The sequence below is a fragment of the Podarcis filfolensis genome (assembly GCF_964270895.1).
Source record: "Podarcis filfolensis genome assembly, chromosome: 11".
Lineage (NCBI taxonomy): Eukaryota > Metazoa > Chordata > Lepidosauria > Squamata > Lacertidae > Podarcis > Podarcis filfolensis.
The window spans coordinates 55,059,693-55,082,964 of record NC_139613.1 but is presented as its reverse complement, the minus strand read 5'-3'; the positions used below and the strand labels follow the sequence as shown (position 1 = coordinate 55,082,964).

Here is a 23,272-nt window from a genome sequence, read left to right as displayed (position 1 = left end):
TTAGAATTTGTATTTTCTTAATCTTGTTGTACACTGCTTTGATGCAGTGGCGGCATGAGAAAAAAATTCTGGGAAGGTGAAGTAAATTTCTAGGTAGGGGAGAAAGGACAATAACCGCATATGTTGATGACAGGAGTTCAGCAATGGGAGGCAAGTGGGGAAGTGAGATGCTTGTTGGGGGGGGTTGCCCCGCCTGCATGCTCCCCCCCCCAACACCATCTATACTTTGATCGCCTTAAGCCAGTGGTGTCCAAACCTTTTTCAAAGAGGGCCAGATTTGATGAAGTGAAGGGCCGTGGGGGATTGAAGTTGTTAAAGTTTTTTTAGGATTTTACCCCAAGAAATAAACTGTCACAGGGGCCAAATTAAACTGACCGGCGGGCCGGATTAGGCCCCCGAAACAGACTTTGGACATGCCTGCCTTAGGCTCTGAAGCAGTTTATAACTTTGTAAAGCAAATAAATAAATACGTGTAATAAATAAAAAGACAAGGACCTGGGCAGGTAGTGAGAAGGTTTTGCTGTTTCCCAACCAGTCTACTTCTATGAGTGACTCTACAGTTCTTCCCCCACCCCCCTCATGCAAGACAAGCATTTAATTTCATCACTCTGGCGACTGTTTGTCGACCTAAACTTGTGACCAGAAGAGCCAGTTGATATGCAAAAAGGGAAGGATTACTGACAAGTTGAAAAGGTGCCTCCCATTCCAAGGGCATCTTTTTCAAGATAAGGTTACAATGGAATTTCTCAATGCGGAGCAGTGTGTCTCCAGGCTTAACCAATTTTTGTAGACCATTTTTTGTACTGTGTAGTTCAAATGTAAAAGGTACCTTCCCATCTGGTGTAAAATTAGCCTCGCCTTCCACTTTCTATAAAAGGTCCCTGTTCTTTTCTGAGGCAGATGTTTAATTCCTGAAATTGATGAAAATGGAATTAAAATGACGAGTAAAGTCCAATAAGAACCATGTGTTCAACAGCTAACTAGGACATCCATGCCAAAGAATTTTAAATTGTTGTGTTTTAAGATACATATAATGGATGCTGCCAATTAGAATTAATCATTCGCCACATCTTAACTTGTGGGGCACACAGAGAAGCGCACATGACAAGGATTTTAAGAATTAGTTAAGTAAATACAGGTAACCTAGTCCCAACCAGTTCAGGGTGTTAAAGGCTAAAGCTAGCACTTTAAATTTGGCCCAGAAATCAAGAGCAGCTGCTGGCATATGAGCCAACTCCTAGGGCCTTTGTTCTCTTCGTCGTCATCCCAATAAAATATTGGAAGGACTGAGGCACCCCAAAGTTGATGGTGTATGTTAGTGTGTGCGTGCCACATCTTGTGATCAGTTATGTGGGGTGGAGATTACCTGCCTCCCCCCAATATTTTATTTAAGCTGGCACCCCTGGCGGGGTCGGTGCCATGGATCTGCCCTCACCCACCCAACAGCAGTGTTGCAGACGCATACAGGGATGGTGACATGGCAGTTGTGCCACTGTCGGGTGTCCACTCTTGCCAGAAACAGACTTGAGAGCCGGTACAACTTACAGGCATAATGTGGTCTCGCAGTCTTATTTTGGAGCAACTGTGATTTCCAGACCATCTTCAAAGACAGCCGCACATAATATGAATTGTGCATCGTGCACGACTAGCAAAATAAGTTTGGGCCCCATATTTCCGCTGAAATCTGCCCCTTCCATAGATCTAAAGACAGCTGCTAAAAAGAATATCCATAACAGTAACAGTTTTTAAGGACCCATACAAATTAGGGGGAGGGAATGTTTTCCCCAAAACCACAGTGCTAGCATCTGGGAAGTGAGTAAACTGCAGGTCCCATGATCTCTGCAGTTTTTTCTGTATTGTGCAACATTAGAACCCAAAGAAGGCAAGTTTCCACTGCGAGAGAGAACTGAGTGATATCTGCATGTTGTTTCATTGTTAAAGATGCCATGCCAGACGCAGTTCGAGCCCCAGCTGCCGCCTGCTTAACTCATGGCACTATTTATTTTTAGCCGCTGTGTAACCACGGCCTATTTTAATGTGCAGAGTACGCATTCATCTTTATCCAGCCACGTGCTAGAAGACTATTGCAGTTCCCATTTTGCAGATGAGTAACTGAGGTTAAAATATGCCTCCAGGTGAATCCAATGTGACGAAACAGAGATTTGAGCAGAGCAGACAGTTGTCTGTTGATATGGCAATAGTTATGAGCATGGCCGTAAAAAAAATAAATGAAAGTACTTAATAAGTAACAGCAGTGGGAAGGAGAGTTGCAGAAAGTGTTGGCTGATCAACCTACCCCAAAACATTTACGGTCCCAAGTGAAGTGGTTTGGAGATTTCCCTCAGTTTATCGGATTATCCCTGTATTGGGTAAACCCAGTGCTTTTTTCTGGGGGGTACGTAGGGGTACGCATACCCCTAAACATTTCGTGAATCTTTGTACTTTTGTCCATTTACTGTACTTATTTTTCCTGATTTGAACTATAAAATGGTGGTTTCAAAATGAGAGCACCCCTAAACATTTTTGTAGAAAAAAAAGCACTGGGTAAATCCAAATTTACAGGGGGAAAACATTGAAACTGGTGCTGCTTGGTGGTAATATCATATGGACTAAATACCTGTACATTAAATGGGAATGCTTGTTGTTGTTTAGTCGTTTAGTCGTATCCGACTCTTCGTGACCCCATGGACCAGAACACACCAGGCACTCCTGTCTTCCACTGCCTCCCGCAGTTTGGTCAAACTCATGTCCATAGCTTTGAGAACACTGTCCCACCATCTCATCCTCTGTCGTCCCCTTCTCCTTGTGCCCGCCATCTTTCCCAACATCAGGGTCTTTTCCAGGGAGTCTTCTCTTCTCTTGAGGTGGCCAAAATGGGAATGCAAACCTCTGCAAATACACTATCAATTCCAGTGTGGACAAGCCCTTAATAGCATATAGCAGGGGTCGGCAAAGTTTTTGTGGCTTGGGCTGGTTCACGGTCCCGCAGATGCTGTGGTGGGCCGGAGTGTGTGTGTGCGCACGCGCACATGCGCAAACACTATTTCCGGAGCTCCTTCCAACGCAGAGGAGGCATGCGCAGCTTCCCATTGGCTGTAGGAGCTTCCTGCAGCCAATGGGAAACCGGCCAGCATCACGGAAGGCGGTCGCCACTCTGCTCCGCACCGGTTTAGCACAGCGCATGGTAGCCGACCAAGTGGGCTGCAGGGGTCTATGGGCCAGTTAAACGACCCCCATGGGCTGCTTATGGCCCATGGACCTTAGGTTGCCGACCCCTGGCATATAGGCTGCTACCTGAATCCAAGATCCTTCAAAACCATATTGCTCTGGTATTATTAAAAGAATGAAAGTGGGATTTGCTTTGCTGCCGTTATATGCTGCCTTTACATTATGTTTGTTAAATATGTATAGCACCTGCCAACATGGTTCTGTAGAACAGTCAGCATGGCTTTAAATGCCTGCTGCAGTCTTCTGCTAAGTAGGTTTACTCAGAATTAAATTCCACTTAGTTAAGTGGTAATTGTTTCATGAAATGTATGCTAACGATCCATACATATTCACTAGGAAATAAGTAATACTTAGTTTGAAAGGACTTGTCTAAAATACTATCTTAACCATGTAGCTAGATCCTCCTATTCCTGCTTATGTAGATGTAAAGTCCAATTTCATTCAATGGGTTTTAAAAAAAGTGGACACAGAAGAGGCAGTGCAGTGTAGTGGTTAGTGTCCAACTGGGACCTGCGAGACCAGGGTTCAAATCTCTACTCAGCCAGAAAACTCACTGGGTGACTTTGAGCCAGCTTTCTCAGCCTAACCATGAAGAAAAAAGTGAAACGCAATAAATAAATTATTTTGGCCTTGGTGGGTTAACTGGTCTTTCATTATGAAGGGTGAAGTAGTTTTCTGTGGAGTGTCTGTCTGTTATGTGTGTGTACCCTAAAATTTAGTAGCAATTCCATATGCTTGGCTAGCTAACAAGCCATTTTGCCAATTAAACGAAAGCCAATCCTTTTTACATATGTCCTACTACAATCATCACTGCTGTTGTGGAAATTTACACAAAAAATTCCCAGTTCAAAGGACCTTTGGTTTTCAGCTCAGACTATTCAGACTAACTACGCTACTGTTTAACTTTTAATTGGAAGAAAATGTGCTTTGAAACTTTTCAGTTTAGTTTAGGGTGAAAATCCAATCATTTCAAAGACCAGCTGAAATCTTCACATGACTTCAGAAATCATGTGCTTTTTAACATAAGAGTGGCTGAATGCTGCCAGAACTTAAAGGTAAATGACCTCCATTTGTCCCACCCACTTTGTCAACACGAAAACTTCAATTCTGGACAACTGGTAATTACTAAATAAATAATTTGACTTATTTGCCTGATATAAATAACAATAATTACCAGATGAATCTCCTGAATGTTGTTTAAAGTGTCAGACGTTTGTAAAAGTCCAAATATAAAAGAAGCAAAGGATTTGAAACTTTATATAATGTGAACCTATCTAAGGGTACCCCTCTTACACTTACACTGATATAATCTTATTGGTTTCAAAAATAATATCTGAACTTAAATGCAACTTAAGCCATTTGTGGTTATTAATTGCACAATTTCACTGTCAAACTTTAAATTATTATTTTTTTACTATTGTTTGCACAACTGGATTATTAATGCATATTAAAGTTACATATGTGAAAGCAAATCTCTGTTTCTACTTGTGTTTTTTACTCACAGGCAACTACTTATGTTTCTACCCACAGGCAACTGTCACTAAATTTATTGAGATTTACACTAATGTTCTACAATGGTTCAGTAAAATATATGTCAAAGTAAGCCTACTGAACACTAGAGGCTGACATGTGCACATGTATAGATGTGTTTAGATTTGGGGTTTTGTTCAACATTAAACCTTTGCATGGTTGTACATAGAAATTACTTCTCAACAGAAATGCTATTTTCAGTGTAATACTGATTGTATTTATCAAATGCATTGGATTACAGTTAAGCAACATTCTAATTCTATGTGTGCCTAGTCAAAAATAAGACCTAAGGAAAGGATTGCAGAATTACAGCAAAATCCCATTCAGCATTTCTACTGAATCCAGTGATACTTGCTTCCAAGTAAACCTGCATAAAATAGTACTATTAAAACACCAAACAGAGAGTATTGTGGTGTTTACCTCAAAATTTTATGCATTCATTTAAGGAAATTAAAATGCTACAATAACTTCTAAATTGTGTTTTGGAGTTTTTTGTTTGAGTACTGTGTTATGCTTGAAAGCACACAGAAATGAACACTGAGATCTCTGCTTGGCTATGGAGCTCTTTGGGTGATAATGGGCAAAAGAAAACAGCCTCGGAGGGCTGTTTTAATATATACAATATTAATCTGGGCTGTTTTAATATATACAATATTAATCTGCATCTGAGCTGCTTTAAGGAAGGTGAGAGACCAATGGAATTATGTAAAAAAAAATGTGTGTGTGCACCTGTTTTGTGAGTTCTGAAGGTACTGAAAAATCTGCATCAAAACCAGTAAGTTTAAAGACGAATAAAGAATTTTATAATGAGTGAAGGAAAGGGTCACAGTCCATGACATTACTTGCATTTTAAGGTCTCAGATGGAGCCCCTAGCACCTTCAGCCTGAGTACACAATACTAGACCACAGAGTCTGACGCAGGTGAAATTTAGTTATCATCACTTTGTTACTTTTATTTCATTAAAATAAATAAAGAAAATGTTTCCCTCTGTGAGGGAAAGGCACAGATGTCAATGAAAATGTTTTCTAAGACTATCATCCTACATATCAACTGCTCAGCAGTAAAATCAAGGAGAATTTTGGGCTGCCAACTCAAAATTTTATTTATTTTGAGTGTCTGTACACCGCCCTTAAGCCAAAAAGGCTCCCAGAGTGGCTTCCATACAATCATTTAAAACAATAAGAGTTTTTCATTTATTTGCTGCGGGGAATTAAAAAATGTTTCAGGCCTGATCTGTAGCCAGCAGAGCTCAGAGCCCGTAGGTCAGTGGCATGGAATAAAGTCCTGGGTTCAGTCTCTGCCATCTGGGTTTCGGATAGCAAACTTGAGAATGACACCTGAGATCTTTAGGAGCTGCAGCCAGGCAGCCTGAGCAGTACCAAAGCAACTTCTGATATCATTAACTGAACAGGCCTAGTTCGTATTGTCCTGGATATGATGATGGGATGTGGCATAAACAGGAATGAGAAGTAGGTGACCGGCTCTGCCTTTTTGACAGACAGTTGGGTTTTGTACAAACACCTAGACATGGAGAAAAATGGAGGCACCATTGCTACAGTGCAGAGATTACCTGCCCATGTCATTATTGTTGTGCCCATGGCGGGGGCCAACCATGGGCGGGGGGCAGCTGCCCCCTTCAAGTTAAACAATAAAAATACTGTACCGTACTTAACTTACTGACCAATGACGTTGGTTCTGTCCCCCCCCAAGCAAAAATCCTGTCTACGCCAATTGGGCCAATCTAACCAACCCCTAGACAAACCTAGACAGAATCTTAAAAAGCAGAGACATCACCTTGCCAACAAAGGTCCGTATAGTTAAAGCTATGGTTTTCCCAGTAGTGATGTATGGAAGTGAGAGCTGGACCATAAAGAAGGCTGATAGCCGAAGAATTGATGCTTTTGAATTCTGGTGCTGGAGGAGACTCTTGAGAGTCCAATGGACTGCAAGAAGATCAAACCTATCCATTCTTAAGGAAATCAGCCCTGAGTGCTCACTGAAAGGACAGATCCTGAAGCTGAGGCTCCAATACAGTATGCCAGCTCATGAGAAGAGAAGACTCCCTGGAAAAGACCCTGATGCTGGGAAAGATGGAGGGCACTAGGAGAAGGGGACGACAGAGGATGAGATGGTTGGACAGTGTCTCGAAGCAACCAGCATGAGTTTGACCAAACTGCAGGAGGCAGTGGAAGACAGAAGTGCCTGGCGTGCTCTGGTCCATGGGGTCACGAAGAGTCGGACACGACTAAACGACTAAACAACAACAACCAGCCCCTAGGTGCGCCCCTGGAGACATGCAAAGCAGAAAACATAAAGAAACCCGAGTTCATCTGCATTTAATTTAGTTGTAGTCCGATGTCTTGTAAAGCACCGTCAGGTCTGCTGGTTTGTTTTTGCGCTTTGCAGGCGGCGAAGGCTTTTGAGTTGGACGAAGAGAACCACGCCTTGTCTTGCGAGGTGAAATGGCCTGAATGCGCGTCGACTGCGCTTCGGGGCATTCAGATCATATCCGCTTGCAACGTCTCCTTTCCCCCCTGGCATTGTTTTGAAACAGGATTTCCCTCGCCTTGCTGATTATATTATTATAATTGAATTCCATATCGAACAGCTTGTGGCTCTATGATTTCCCAGCAAAACCCACAAGCGAGCCAGGGCACGGGTCCTTGTCCTCGGCCGCCCCACTGCTTTCCATAAAAACAACCCCCCACCCCCTCCCTCCCTCGCGCTCCTCCATCACGGAACAGGTCCGGGCACCGCTCGGATCACGGGATCGGGAGTCACGAACTTCGGCAGGATTAGCCCTCGCTCCGCCTCGGCGCCTGGCAGCCAATCGAAGCGCAACAGGGGCCGGGCTTCGGCGAGCCGGGCACATTTAGAGCAAAGCCCCCGGCCCGAAACAAGCCAGAGCAGGGGCGAGCCGAGGAGGGTGTTCTGTTCCCGGGGCCGACAAGGTGGGTTTGCAAGCGCCGGCAGGTCGCCAAGAGCCTCCATCTCGCTCCTCTCCGCGGGCTATTTTTGTGTAATGGCTGAGCGCTGGGTCTCCAGCATCCCTCGCCGCCGCCCCGGTCCCTGCCGCTAACGGGGGCCTGGGGAGAAGAAGCGGGCTCCTTTGGCTGCCCCTCTGATGCTCGGAGCCACTCGGGTTCCTTCTCCCCGGTGGAGAAAGGAATCCGGGAGGCGCCGCTGCCCGTTTAACGGGGTGTTTTGGTGTGTATCTTTATCGGCGGGCGAAGGGCAAGGAGGCGCCTGGGCGCCCGGCTGAGCTTACGTATTTTTCCCCGGGTGGCCGGCGCTCCGATGAGCCCCCTTGCCCATCTTTTAGAAGTGGGAGTAGCGGGGATTTGGGGCGCGCCCGATTTGCTTGTGCGCGTTTCCTTAGGGCGCACCCAACTTGGGTGGGTCCCAGACCCTTCCTTCCCAGCTGGCTGCTGCGCGGGTCCTTCTCTCCCTTCCAGGCAGCCCAGCGCTGGGATTCCTCATCTTCTCCCGGGTTTAGGGATTTTCCCCTTTTCCTTTTCTGAACTAGACCGCAGCGCGCTTCTGCTCCAGCGCCGTCCTCCCCCAAGCGGTTTGGCTCCGGATCAGCAGCCAAACGGGCTTGTTTACACTGGGCCCGGCGCCTGAGCGCCCTCCCCCCTCGGCCGCCTATCATGTGAGGGGCGCTCGCGTGTCTGTTTACTGGAGCGGGGTCACGTGCTGGGTTTGGGCTTTTTTTGCAAGGACCCCCCCTTCACCCCCCCTTGGTACTCCGCCCCAGACTGGGATGTCGGGAGAGCGGAAGTGATTCCTGGAAAATGCCTGATGACTCATATCGGTATCCAGGGAGGCTTCTGAAAGCGCCGGCTATTAAAATGCTTACAGATCCCTCCTGTTTTTCTTCAGCCTTCGACAAGGGCTTTGAGAAAAGTACATTTGGGGAGGGGTGCGGGGGAAAGGTCGCTGTCTTAGTTATCTAACCTGCAAAGGAAAAATCTGTTTGTAAAGCCGTCAATCTAATTTACTCCGATTGAATATTTGTGCGGTGGGTGGAGGCTGTCATAATAAAGTATAGGATTGTTAGAGATGTGATTTGTGGACATCTGGCAGAATTGGGAAACCTAGGCTTAGTAGTTGCTTGAACAGGCCTTTCATACACAGTGGTACCTCGGCATAAGTACTTAATTCGTTCCAGAGGTCCGTTCTAAACCTGAAACTGTTCTTAACCTGAAGCACCACTTTAGCTAATGGGGCCTCCTGCTACCGCTGTGCCACCGGAGCCCGATTTCTGTTCTTATCCTGAAACAAAGTTCTTAACCTGAAGCACTTTCTGGGTTAGCGGAGTCTGTAACCTGAAGCGTATGTAACCTGAGGTGCCACTGTATCTCATTTAGTTAGTTTCTGGTGCTCGTTTTGCACTTGCCGCAGAACCACGATCTGAAACACGTTGTATATACATACTAGGTGCCTTGTGTGGTAGCGCTGTGGTGCATTCATACCAAAACTTTAAACAAGTAATTTATTCTCACTTCAATGAATTTCATTTCTGTGTAGTTTGCATGGCCTCATCAGAGGGGATTAAACTGTTTCTGACTCTTGGTTCCTCACTGTAAGTGAAGGAGAGATTGCTGTCTAATCAGATCTTTTTCTTGCCCTATAGAGAGGTTTCACCATGAAGTTCTATCTGTGCATTTTGGCCCTAAGTTTGGAGGCGTGCTTTGCCGCCCCAGGCCTGGACCCTGCTTTGGATGATCACTGGGGCATGTGGAAATCGTGGCATAACAAGAAGTACCATGAGGTAAGGTCACTACATACCTCTCAGTGTGCATGGGCAAAAGGTGTTGAGAAAATGTGCGGTAGCAAAAGTTGTATGAATGGTTCATGTATCTGTTGGTGAAACCATCTGCCAGCCTAGGTATTTGGGTATAATTGCCACCTTAGGGGACACAGACAACACTTCAGTAATCTGAGAGTTACTGGTATAGCAGATCATAGTTAAGAACATAATGAACACCTTTTTAGTCCAGTATCCTGGTCCCTCAGTGGCCAACCAGATTCCTTTGAGAAGCAGGCAAGCACTGTTCTCCCCAGTTGTGATTCAGAGGCATACAGCAACCAGGCAAGTTGTACAGGTAGACTCAAGTGCTCTAGATACTTTATTATCAGATACAAAAAGAATTTTTCAATATTATTTTGCTGCTTGAATAAGTCTCATCTTTGGAACAAAAAAAATGTAGCTTCCTATTATATGGGAATACCAAGCTTTCAAAGTAGTCATGTTAAGTATGAACTACTCAAATATTAGGGCTAATGTTTGAAATGTTTTTCATAGCAATGGTAAGCTGCTTAGAGCAGCAAAGAAAAGCTAGGCATACTTTTCATTGCTCAATTCAGATGTCATTGAAAGCCACATTTAAGAAGTCTGGCTTGGCATGATGCCTGGATGGACAAATCATGATTTGTAATGAGCCAGTAAACCAGAACTGGATACCATGATTTGGTGTGGTGTGTGACTTTACAAACCATAGCTGCAGCAGCCTATGGCAGTTGGAGCCGTAGCTATACCAAATAGATAGGGAAACCAAAACAGGGAGGCAACCATGGTTTGCAGAGGTTCCAACCATGGTTTGTCACAAACTATGGTCTGATGTCTGAATTGAGCCTATGTCTTTAGCTGTTAGAGGATGTTGGGTGCTCAGTTTTCCTTGTTGCTTTCTTCCCCTTTTAGAAGGAGGAAGGCTGGAGAAGAATGATCTGGGAGAAAAACCTGAAGATGATTGAATTGCACAACCTGGACCACAGCCTGGGCAAGCACAGCTACAGACTGGGAATGAATCATTTTGGAGACATGGTACGTAAATGCCAAGTTGCATAGCTAGCATCTCTTGAGTAACTGCTTAGATGGCATGCTGACTTATTTCCTCTTTCTTCAGACCAATGAAGAATTTAGGCAAGTCATGAATGGATTTAAACGCTCCAAAACGGAAAGGAAGTTTTCAGGATCACAGTTCCTTGAACCAAATTTCTTGGAGGCGCCAAGATCTGTTGACTGGAGAGATAGAGGATATGTCACACCAGTGAAGGATCAAGTATGTATCTGATCTGGGGTTTTTCTTTTCCTTTGCCTAACACAAGCAGCTTAGTCTGTGGTTGGATTTCTGAGTGGTACTTTAGCTTCTGTAGGACTTACAGCCAAAACATAGCTACGTTGCCAAGAAAAAAAATAGCTCCTTTAGTTATGGGAGGTAGCTGAAGAACTCAAGGACATAAGAGCCTATTGGATCAAGCTCCTAGGCAACTATCCCAATCTCAGAGTGACCAGCTAAGTGCCTGAGCACAACAGCACTCTCCCTGTCCCCAGTGTAGAGCTAACATTCAGTGAGTATCCCTTGAGAACTGGTTGAGGGATGCTCGGCAATGGCATCAAAAATACAAAGTGCATGTTTCTTACTTGATGCTAGTGAAATTGAGTTGCCTTTGCTAAAGTACAGGGGATGGGGACCCTCAGGCCCTGCTTCCTTGGGTGTCTTTTGCCCAACTGGAATGCGTTGAACTTGAATAGTGCCTTAACTCCCACCTGGCTCCCTGCAATTGTTGGACTGCAACTCCCATCAGTCCCATCCATTAAATATTAAACTGAGAAAAGGAGGAGTGACACTGCCAAAGCAGCATTTTCTCCCGCTGCTTTACTAGAAGCGTTACAGTAGCATGGGCTGAACTTCTTCCTGGCTTTAAACCAATGCATTTCTCCCCATTTGCCCTCAGGGTCAGTGTGGCTCTTGCTGGGCATTCAGTACCACCGGAGCCCTGGAAGGACAGCACTTTCGCAAAACTGGCAAGCTGGTCTCTCTGAGTGAACAGAACCTTGTGGATTGCTCTCGGCCCGAAGGGAACCAGGGCTGCAATGGGGGCCTCATGGACCAGGCTTTCCAGTACATAAAGGACAACGGCGGCATTGATTCTGAGGACTCCTACCCATACATTGGAAAGGTGAAATGGCTTCCTGACCGACAGCTTCTTCCTTGTCTGTTCTCTTGTCAGATCTACCAGGTCAACATACCTCCCAGGAAAAGAAATTCCAAAATTTGTGTTGGAAAAGGTCGAACCCAAGCATACATGGGGGTTTCACTGAGTTGTTGGCGGCCCACAGATGAAAATGGCAACTAGGCCTTTCCCCGCTCCCTCCTTTCATCATTGGCCTGAATTGGTTTGAAAGCCTTGAGCAATGATAGTGTTGTGGTTAATTTAACTAGGTTGCACATGCTAGATAACCCTTTAAAGCTCTACTTGCGCAATGCAAGTTAAAAATAACTACAGGTTTGCATTGTTGACACATCAGTGAGTTGCTGCTGGCTAATTATCTCGAAGGACTTGATAGGATTCTTAAACAGCTGAGCGTTCCTCAAATTCCTGTAAATCTATATAGCTTTCAGAGTTACACTACTGAAACCTTTCTTCCACAACTTCTTAATGGAACATTCTGTTTTATTTTTCTACTTGCCTCTAATACCACTTGTTGGGTGGCAAGTCGGATGTAATACAACATTAAACTACTGTTAGCTTGTTAAACTGAATCTGAAGTTTTAACTTCAAGGTCCACCTATGACTTGGGCAGCAAAGAAATAAAATTCTTAACACTTTGGAAAGGGAGAAGCTGTGGCCATTGAGATACTGTCACCCCCTGACCCTCCGTCATGCTGGCTGAGTCTGTTAGTCTAGCATTCTCCGGGGAGCCCTCGTTTTCCCATCTCTGCTGTATATTGAGTTGCTTCAGAAAGTGTTTCTTGAATTCAGGAGTGTCTTTCCAATACTGCTCACCTCTGGTGCTGTTTAATTGTGGAGATGAAAGGACAGTTCTGTTCGGATAAGAACTCTGTCTCTGCTAACGTTTCCCTGCTATCCATAGTTCTTTCCTGGCATCATAACTCTGTTTTGCCTGGGCAGATGTTGCATGCATTGTAGAGATTCCTAGGAGTGGAATGTGAGACTTGTCAGAAGTGCTGTGGTGGGGAATTGATAGATGTGTAGGGATTCTGTGGTCCTTCAGATGCTGGAATACAACTCCCATCCTCTGACTATTCACCCTGTTGCCTGGGGCTGACAGGAGTTGGAATCCAGCGATATCTGGAGGGACATGGGTTTTCCACCCATGATGTATGTGAATCAGAGTTGGAAGGGACCTCAGAGGTAATGTAGTCAAACACCCTGCTGATTCAAGAAATCAACTATTCTAGCACCCCCTGATTTAGTCTTTGTTGAAGTAATGACATCTGGGAGGAGGATGGTTAGGTCCAGTATATCTTCTGTAAGTTGAAGAGCATTGTGTGTGCGTGTTAAAATTGGCACCTCTTTCACATGTGAAATATCTTTGGGTTTGGGAACAAGAAGTAGTTGGGAAGACCTAGTCACAAGCTCAGATGTGATATTTTCTTGTTGGGGCACATACTTCTTGTGTCATTTGTGGTTATTTAAATTTGGATGTATATTTATTTTTATTTGGGGTTTTCTTTTCTTTTGCATTCACTGACTTTCTGAATTCTGAATCACAACCAACGTGACTGTTGTTGTTTCAAAGGATGACGAAGATTGCTTGTACAAGTCTGAATACAACTCTGCCAACGACACCGGCTTTGTGGACATCCCTGAAGGGCGGGAAAGGGCCCTCATGAAGGCCGTCGCTGCAGTAGGACCAGTCTCTGTGGCGATCGATGCAGGACACACCTCCTTCCAGTTTTATGAGTCAGGTGAGCATTAGTCGTAAGGGTCTGAAAATGATTTGTAATGGACTTGGCTGAATGGAGTATTGCGCAGTTTGATTTCAGTGTGGGCAACGATACTCTGGTGCGCGCTAGTCTTGCACATCCTTAGGCCATTTTATCTATGAGGTGTAGTGGAGTTCTGGGTCTTGTTCCAATATGCATGGATGGTTTTTGCAGAAGCATTGCAAGGCTCTTGCTGCTTCTGCATCAAGATAAGACAAACCCCATTCCTTAGTGAGTTCATGCAGAGTTTTGGCGGGGAGATAGTTGCCTTTTGCAAGCTGCCAAGGCTTATAGAGCCCTGTGTCAGTTTCTTCCACTGGGCAAAACTAGCTTGGTGCTAACACTTTCTGGACAAGGGGCATCCATCAACTGAGAGGGCAAGGACTTATAGTTCAGTGGTGGTTCTGTGGTCTAAACCACCGAGCCTCTTGGGCTTGCTGATCGGAAGGTCAGCAGTTCGAATCCCTGCAACAGAGTGAGCTCCTGTTGCTCTGTTCCAGCTCCTGCCAACCTAGCAGTTTGAAAGCATGCCAGTGCAAGTAGATAAATGGGTACCACTGCAGCGGGAAGGTAAACTGTGTTTCTATGCGCTCTGGCACTCGTTACGGTCCTCCGTGCGCCAGTAGCAGTTTAGTCATGCTGGCCACATGACCCGAAAAACTGTCTGTGGAGAAACGCTGGCTCCCTCAGCCTGAAAGCGAGATGAGCGCTGCAACCCCAGAGTCGCCTTTGACTGGACTTAACCGTCCAGGGGTCCTTTACCTTTATAATTCAGTGGTACAGAGACTTCTCTCTGAAAAGCCCAGGCAAGCTGCCCGCAGTCGGTATAAGATATTACCAAGCTACATAGGCCCCTGGCAGTTCCTATGACTGAGCATTCAGATGGATAACTTTGGACCTAGTAGACGAAGAAAGGTTGCTGTTCTTCTGGAAGCTGATCCACTTTTTTTGACTCCTTCCTTTCTAGGTATTTATTACGAGCCAGAGTGTAGCAGTGAAGACCTGGATCATGGTGTTCTTGTCGTTGGCTATGGCTTTGAGGGTGCAGATGAAGATGGCAAGAAATACTGGATTGTGAAAAACAGGTACTGAGACTTCTTTAATCTTTTGATCTCTGGCAGACTTAACTGTTTCTATATGCAAGTTTGGTTTTCTTCTGGCTGAGGTTTGGGGACATCCAGGCACTCATAACTCCTACCTGAGTCTTGAAGTTGTACAAACCAAGAACAGCTTTTCAGTTTGAAATCCACTGAATGTATAAACTGTCCCAAAAAACAGATACGCAAGGCACTAAATATTCCTTTGGGCCTAATAATTTGTAGGCTGCCCAAACACTTTTGGCTAGTCGTATTGCTTTCAGCCAGAGAAGCAGTCGATCTGTTATGCATTCTGTGCAAAACTACCAGGGGGACGGTGTGGAGGTACAAAAGTAAATCCTGTAACAAGAGGCAAAGTTGTAATGTTGTGTTTTTGTTTTTTTCCAGCTGGAGCGAGAAGTGGGGCCAAAAAGGCTATATCTACATGGCTAAAGATCGGAAAAACCACTGTGGAATTGCTACAGCGGCTAGCTATCCCCTAGTATAATTTTGCAGAGAAAGGAGCCACTGGAACAGCCACAGCCGTTAACTTGAGGAAATATGAACCACTGGAATAAGCTTTCCAGCTTGTTGGTCGCCAGACATCTTCTGAGGCCACCAAGCATTTCAATTGCAGAAAGACTTTAAACTGACTAGTATCTGTTTCTTCCAAGATTGTTGTTTGGGTTTTTTTTTTAACCTTGAACCTCTCTGATGTTTACTTGATGGCAACATGTGCCCCTCTTTTTTCCATTTTTTTTATTACTTGATGTAAATGTTGCTTATGTGCGCAAGCTTGTAATATTGATAGCTTGCAGACTGGCTAAACCATGTAGATTTTCTTTTCTTTTTTTAATTTTATTTTTTAGGCAACGACTTGCACAGAACGTTACAGCTTTTAAAATAAAACACCAAACATTTCAATGTACCTGAATGGATTTGGTGTGCTTTCTTTTGTACATGAACTTCACGCTGTATCCCCCTTCTCAATCAAATCAATTAGTTTTGGACCAATTTGGTTTCTGATGTGGTAATAAAAGCTGCAAAATAACAGAACAGCAGTGCAAAGCATGTAATGCAATGTTTTCTGTATGGGATTGGAGTTGAGGTTCTCCATCTGTAATGAGTACCTTAAAAGATTCCTAGCAAAAGTCATTACAATTCAAACTGGCTTATACCTCAATATATTTGTTAGTCTTGAACGTTCCACAAAGCTCCTTGGTAGCCTTTGCTGCAATAGACTTCAAATGATTTCACAATAGGACTATACAATTTAATGCCAGGGACCTGCTCTCTCTGCTATGCAGCTATGTGAAAAAAAGTTTTCCTTTGGGTGACAGTTGAATAGGGTATCTTTCCATCTGCTAAAATGACACCTGTTCTGCAAGCACAGCAGAGTGAACTGTACCAGTTCAAGTCTGTTGGTGAGTTATAAAATTGTTTTGAATGCTCTGCAAGCAAAGTGATTTGCAGTCAGTAAACCAGTAGAGCTGGAAATCTAAATCTGAAGAAAGCTACTGTGCAGTTTTTTGTCTTAGGAAAAATTGTTGTGTTAACTTGGGGGAAACAGTAAAGTTGAAATCTTAACCACATAATGAACTGATGCAGGTTATGCTACCACCTGTATAGGTAGAACAAGCCTTAGAATGCAGAAACAAGTAAAGAACTCCACAGCGGCATAGTATTTTGTTTATGAATCTTGTGAAATAAAAATAAGCACCAATTGTAATAAAACCTCAAAGCTTTTTCCAAAAAGAAAAAATTAGTACAAAAAAACCCAAACTCTTTACAACTTACAAGAAAAATATTAAAATCAACAAATTTTACCCTTTTTAATGGGGGGGGGGCGTACTGATCTTGCCTCTACAGAGCTGTCTTGAAGATGGTCTTCTAAGCAGTTTGCACAGTGAAAAGTGTTAATAAAAATGGTTGTAGCATAAAAATGGTTGTAGCATTCTGTGACCAATAAGGCTCCCTTCTTGGTGGACTGAGAACCTAATACTGTATTATAAAAGCCTCTATGTACAGTGGTACCTCAGGTTAAGTACTTGATTCGTTCCGGAGGTCTGTTCGTAACCTGAAACTGTTCTTAACCTGAAGCACCACTTTAGCTAATGGGGCCTCCCGCTGCCGCCGTGCCGCCGCTGCACGATTTCTGTTCTAATCCTGAAGCAAAGTTCTTAACCCGAGGTACTATTTCTTGGTTAGTGGAGTCTGTAACCTGAAGCATATGTAACCTGAAGCGTATGTAACCCGAGGTACCACTGTAGTAGACAAGGTAAACTGCTGAAATGTGAAAGCTGCTGTTTTTGTCGCTTCGGTTATGCTGTCATGAAAGAAGAGGCGCAGGGTACAGTGCAAAGGAAGGCCTTTATTGATTGGGCCAAAATCCCTTTAGTTTTTCTGCTTTACCTTTTTCTATTTGAAATTTTCTTCCTGTTCTTCATCCACTGCCCTGTGGAGACTCCCAATGAAATGGAGAGCGAGTGTGTGTTTTCTATAGGGTGGATTATTTGGTACTGTATCACCAAAGAAAGGTGCACGGATTTTGTATAAACTAATGTGTTTATGCAAATTTAGAAATAATAAAAAGTAAATTGAAATACAATTCATAGCTCCATAGTGAAGAAAACTTGCCATGTTAGCTGTGTGCCTGCTCAGTTTTTCAGTGTGCTCTCCAGGTGCTAATTGTTTATGGGTGATTTCGATGCCCCTGCTTTCCCTGATCTATAAACCAGATCTCGACTGGGCAGCTCTTCTCACACAGAACACCCACGAGTAGAGGGTTGTGTTCTGTAAAGCAGAGCACATGGCCTCCCTTGTTCTCTGCCTGAAAGTCTGCATAATGCATTTCCTCCAACTTCTCTCAACTGTTGATGGGAAGCCAATTTAGTGTCTTCCGGGAGTTGAGCTATAACTCCTATCCGTCCCAGACATGGTCAGTGGTCAGAGATGGTTGGAGCTGTAGTCCAACAACTATCCCTGATAGGACCTGGACCTTGTGGTCATCATCTGTGGCTCTTCTTTGTGTGCCACCTCCACGAGAGGTCCAGAGGGTGGCAACGCAAGAAGAGGGTGGCAACGCAAGAACAGGCCCTTCTTGCAGTGGAATGCCCTTCGCAGGATGGCTCGCTTGGCACCATCATTATACATCTTTAGGCTCCAGGCAAAAACATTCCTCTTCAGCCAGGCCTTAGGCTGATTAACATGCTATGTCCTTTTAAATGTGTTTGAGTGGTGAAGGGGTTATTGGCTGGTGTTAGTTTTATGTATATTGGGAAAGATTGAGGGTACAAGGAGAAGGGGACGACAGAGGACGAGATGGTTGGACAGTGTTCTCGAAGCTACCAGCATGAGTTTGACCAAACTGCGGGAGGCAGTGGAAGACAGGAGTGCCTGGCGTGCTCTGGTCGATGGGGTCACAAAGAGTCGGACACGACTAAACAACAACAACAACAATTTAGCATTCATATTTTGTGTTTTGATGCTGTGAACTGCCCTCAGATCTTCAGATGAAGGGTGGCATTCAAATTTAATCAATACATAAAATAATAAATATTCGTCGGTGCTCATGACAGACATCCATTGCAAAACTGAAAAAAAGAGTGGCTTTACAATGAATAGCAGAGATGCAGCAATGGAGAAAGACCTTTCATTATTTTCCCGCCCCAAACTGCACACCTTCAGCATTTCAAACCCTGCAAAGGGAAAATATGCAGCAGCAGACTGAAGTAGCTTTTAAACCAACTCAATGGGGAGACTGAACTATAGTCACATGCTGCCATGGGCTCCTTTGGGAGGACGGGCATGATATAAAATTAAATAACAAAATAAATCTGCCTGTGATGTGTCCATTAGGGTGTCCAGTTATGCCGCCTGTGTTAACATAAGGAGGGTCTGCATCACCCCAAAGAGGGCAGTTTTTTGCATATGGCAATGATATATGTAGAAGCAAATGTAGAAATAATTACTATAAATAGTAATAGAACTTCACCCGTGGGTGGGGGTGGAGACACCAGGTGATTTGCATGCCTACTCAGTCTGCTAGCATCAAGCTGCTCTCTCTCTTTATGGTTCCTTCTCTTAAAAGAAGACTTGGACTGGTCAGCATTGAAATACAAGACACCTTCAAATACAGCTCTTCAAAACAGTAAAATAAAGTAGGTCACATGACTACCCAGCTATCCATTTATATGTACATAAAATACCTTGGCTGGTTGGCTCACAGCTTACCATTTAAATCTAGATCAACAAGGTTCCCACCGTCCTGACCTAACCAGGTGATAAGTACATTGGTGATTGAACTCTCTGTTCCTGCAAAGCCGTCTAGCCTGATCAGATGCATGTTTACTCGGTACACAGTTACCAAGAACCAAGGAGGACTTAGTTCTTAGCACATGTGATGAAGGCTGCAGCATTACTTGCACCAAGTTTTGTTTTTGTTTTGTTGGAACTTACGTTTGAGGTTTTCCAACCACCTTTTCACATCAATGAGACTAGTTTTTTAAAAAAGCCCACACGCGAACGTTGATGACAGGAAAGCAAGTTATTTCTCACTAAGACAGTGGGGCTGGGGGTGACCCAAAAGGTTTGACTGGAACAGAAAGTGGAACAAAGAAGACATCCTCCTACACTAGGTTTGCTTTTGTATCGGCGGATATTAAGATAGAGAGAGCAAATGTTGGAGGGGAAGCCCATAAATTGCTGCCGTTGGGTTTTTCAAGTAAACTGGCATGTGTCTCTCGGGAGCCTGTGCTGATAATGCATTTTTGAATTTCGCTTTGAATCAATGGGGCATAGCAAGCGGTTCTGCCCTGGGCTGGCATTAGGCTTGCTCAGTGCATTTGTTATTGCACAGCCCATGACTGAGTGAGCAGTTGAGCAGGGGATATGATCTCTTTCTCAGCAGTGAGCAAACTGTTCCACTGGTGATCAGTACAGGAACCAAGCAAGAAGATTTTCGCTTGGCTTCGGTTCTTAGGTTTCATGGCCCAGCAAAGAGCACCCCATCTTTGAAGATTTAATAATTTTCATTCTTGTTCAGACGGGTTGTTGCATTTGAAACCTAAAAGAAAATGTTGAAGATTGCAGACTGATACCTGAAGAAGAAGAAGAAGAAGAAGAAGAAGAAGAAGAAGAAGAAGAAGAAGAAGAAGAACGAAACGAAAAAACTTGGTCTTACCTTAACCTTTTAGGGGTCAGCAAACTTTTTCAGCAGGGGGCTGGTCCACTGTCCCTCAGACCTTCTGGGGGGGCGGACTATATTTGGGGGGGGGAATGAATGAATTCCTATGCCCCACAAATAACCCAGAGATGCATTTTAAATAAAAGGACACATTTTAATTAGTGTTTTTATGGAGCAGTCATGTAATTTCGTTGTCCCTGAGAGGGGGCAATGACAATAAAGATATTATTATTATTATTATTATTATTATTATTATTATTATTATTATTATTATTCTACTCATGTAATCCGTGGGCTGGATTTAGAAGGCGATTGGGCCGCATCCAGCCCTGGGCCTTAGTTTGCCTACCCATGCCTTATGCCATACATACCAAATGAGCAGAAATTACAAGGAAAAGGGTAAACAGAAATAATGTTTAATTTTTAAAAGGGCTCTGCAATGTCATGGCCCACTCATGTCCCAACACCTACCCTTCTAGTCCTTCCCTATGGACTGCATAGAGAGATGGGATTGGGACAGAGAGCCCAAGTCACATACAATGGATTGGGTCCAAAATATTCTGTTGGCACCCCATAGCTCAGAGTAAACCCTGACAGCAGGAGTTTGTCACCTGCCCCCTCCCCTGCATATTGAAATATGCCCAATGGACATATTGAAATTTTATGGAAATTTGTGCCATGGACTTGTGCCCCAAGTCTTTTACGAACGCAACAATGCCCTTGATCAGATTACCCCCTCCAACATCCAGCAGAGCTCAGGTCCTACCTCCTTCCCCAAAGGGCAAACCATACCCTTATCACTATCCATGGCATATCTTTGAACCATAGTATGGAGAAGAGATATTTTCCATTCCATTGAGATAACACAAATGGCAGCAGCTGGGCTTCATTCATTTTCTATCAGGCAGTGCACAGCAGGAAGAAAACCTTGCCTATGTACACCTTAGTATCTTGAAATTAGCTGTGCATGAAGTTGCATTCTTATGATGCTGTACACCAGGGGTCAGCCAAGTTTTTCAGCAGGGGGCCAGTCCACTGTCCCTCAGACCTTGTGGGGAGCCGGACTATAAGCCACCCCCCACTGACTCTCCCCTCCCTTCTCCACAGCACCAGACAAGCCCTGGTGTGTCTTGCAAGTGGCAGGGGTTGGCAGCAGCAGCGGCGGGACGACGAGCGGAGCACGAAAGGGCTGCTTAAAATGGCGGCCATTTGAGTGCTGCTGCTGCTGTTAGCACCAACAAAGCCCAGCCCCCTTCCTCCTCTAGGCAGGTCGGGGAGAAGCCAGGAGGAGGGAGGGAGGGAGGAGGCGCTGGCACCACCACTGAGGGAGGGAGAGGGAAAGAGTGTGCACGCTGGCGATCCACGCAGCGATTCCCGGACCGACCATGGGCCGGATCCAGAAGGCAATTGGGCCTAATCCGACCTGCGGGCCTTAGTTTGCCGACCCATGCTGCACACACTAGAGAGCGTGTGCGGGCGTGTGTTATGTACTGAGTTGAATAGGATCCAAACTGCAGCAGTCTGATTGGTCCTAGAACAATAGGATCCAAAAGGCAGCAGTCTGATTGGTCCTAGAACAATGCAGCAGTATGATTGGTTGGCAGAAACCACCCAATCATGCTCCAGATAGAAGTGAATCCACAACCTGATTGGCTTACAGTAGAATTCCGGAATTAGCCAATCATGTGCAGCCCATTGTGTAAATAATGTATATAAGCAGATACTTTGAGGGGACTTTCATTCATTCCTCCTCACCACTATGAGCTGAATAAAGAGCATGAAATCACTTTGCGACTCTGAGTATATTTCAGTGTGTCTTCTCCTGATGCGCATTACCTGATTTGTTTCTGTGTCTGTAATCCCCACAGCCCTGAACTCCAATTCAATGAAGCAGTCATGTGCAATGGCTGTCTGAAATGTAGGCATCTCAGTTTAACAGTTGCATCTCTGTTGGATGGAGCTGGTTTGAGGGAAAGTACACAAACATTCTATTTAAAAAAATGCAGCGTACATGTGGATTGTGCCTAACACCATGTGCACTCAGGTTCAAACACCAGTGGTGGGCATGTGCTAGAGCCACCAGAAACTGCACTGGGCTGAGATCCAAAGTTTCACAGCCTGAATTTGTGTTCTGTATGAGGAATGGCAGTGTGCACTGTGGAAGCTGCCTTCAGAATAAAAATCAAGCTACATCCAAAAATTATGCGTAAGTCAATTGTGTGAATATTTTCTGCATTTGTTCTCCCCTGTGGCCATAATTTATTTTAGCCTTTTGACTTTAGATTCCTAATTTGTTTTAAGGAAGTGGTTTCATATTGCCTTAATCTCATTTCCTAAACTAAAGTTAGGCCTTCATCTTAGAATTTCAGGTCCTCTTTTATTTATTTAGGGTATTTCTGACCCACTTCCTGATCCAAACAGAAGTACAAAGCATCTTACACACCGAGGGGGGAAATCACGAAGAGCCACAAAGCAGCTAGAAGTGAGTGATTCACACAACACTCTCCCCCCCAAAAATGTGCATTTTGACCCCCCAAAAGTTGGTACCCTCCCACCTCGAATGCATACAATGCATATTACTGCCTAAAGAGCAGTCAGACCACAGAGTCAGAAATTACCTGACTGCACCACGGCAATCCTGGAAGCGTGTGCAGCTGTTTCACCCAATTAAGTGGATTTCAAAAGCAAATTCAGTTAGATTAATCGAAATGCATAGAAGCTGTTTTGCAAAAAGAAATAAACCTAGGTGCTTAGGATGAGGTACATCGTGTGGGTACATCATGCAATGTACCCACACGAAAGGCACTGATATCATATCTGAGTCAAACATGCTTAAGACACATTTGTTAATCACATTCGGATGCTCCATGAGAAGCAGTCGTAAATTAAACCAATCAATAAATCAAGGAGCACAGTTGCCTTGACAATGAAGTAAAATAGCACATTCATCATATACTCTTTCATTCCATATAATGTTGCCAGCTTTGCCTTCTTCCAAGCCTCTCAATCGTTCTTTCCCTTGTGCAAGTTTGGGCTGGCAGGACTCATGCTGCAAACAATGGTTTCGCGTCAAAAGTTTAACCTTTACACTTGACGAAGTACAGCTTCAGGCTTCAGTCAAACTCAGTCATCTTGGTGCTATGCTAATTGGGGCCAGCGAGGCAGAGATAATAATCTCAAGCATTCCAAAGAAGACTTGTTTGCATGCTAATGTTTTGCTGGGACTCTTATTGGACTCTTCAGATGTTCCAGCAGATATATCTATGCATTTCCTCAGAGTATGTGCACATGTTGCTATGTTTCAAGTTCAGCTGGACATGTGCCCATGGGTTTATTCTTTTCTCTGCAAACTAGAAACTGCTTTTCCCTAGCTATGGTGAGGAACAGTCTACTCTGAAATCCATTTGACACATAATGATGTGAGGAGAGTTATTCTTAAGGCGTTTATGTGTATTAGGACTGCAACAAGCATGTACTATATTCACAAACACATATATGATATACCCAAACCCAC

At 44.3% G+C, this 23,272-nt stretch overlaps 1 protein-coding gene and 1 long non-coding RNA gene across 2 annotated transcripts; one reads left to right on the top strand and one right to left on the bottom strand.

Annotated features, from left to right (window-relative positions):
• The first annotated feature begins 7,559 nt into the window (after positions 1-7,559).
• Positions 7,560-15,501, top strand: CTSL (cathepsin L). The gene is made up of 8 exons (XM_083577219.1): positions 7,560-7,710; positions 9,398-9,533; positions 10,464-10,586; positions 10,669-10,824; positions 11,501-11,725; positions 13,311-13,479; positions 14,465-14,582; positions 14,982-15,501. Exons 2-8 carry the CDS (start codon positions 9,408-9,410, stop codon positions 15,079-15,081), a joined length of 1,017 nt encoding a protein of 338 aa, XP_083433345.1. The 5' UTR covers positions 7,560-7,710; positions 9,398-9,407; the 3' UTR covers positions 15,082-15,501.
• LOC310745122 lies at positions 15,261-17,109 on the bottom strand. Its single transcript, XR_014539958.1, has 2 exons — positions 16,836-17,109; positions 15,261-16,591 (listed from the first exon to the last, which is right to left on the bottom strand). It is a non-coding gene; the product is annotated as an uncharacterized lncRNA (long non-coding RNA).
• Positions 17,110-23,272: the final 6,163 nt, after the last annotated feature.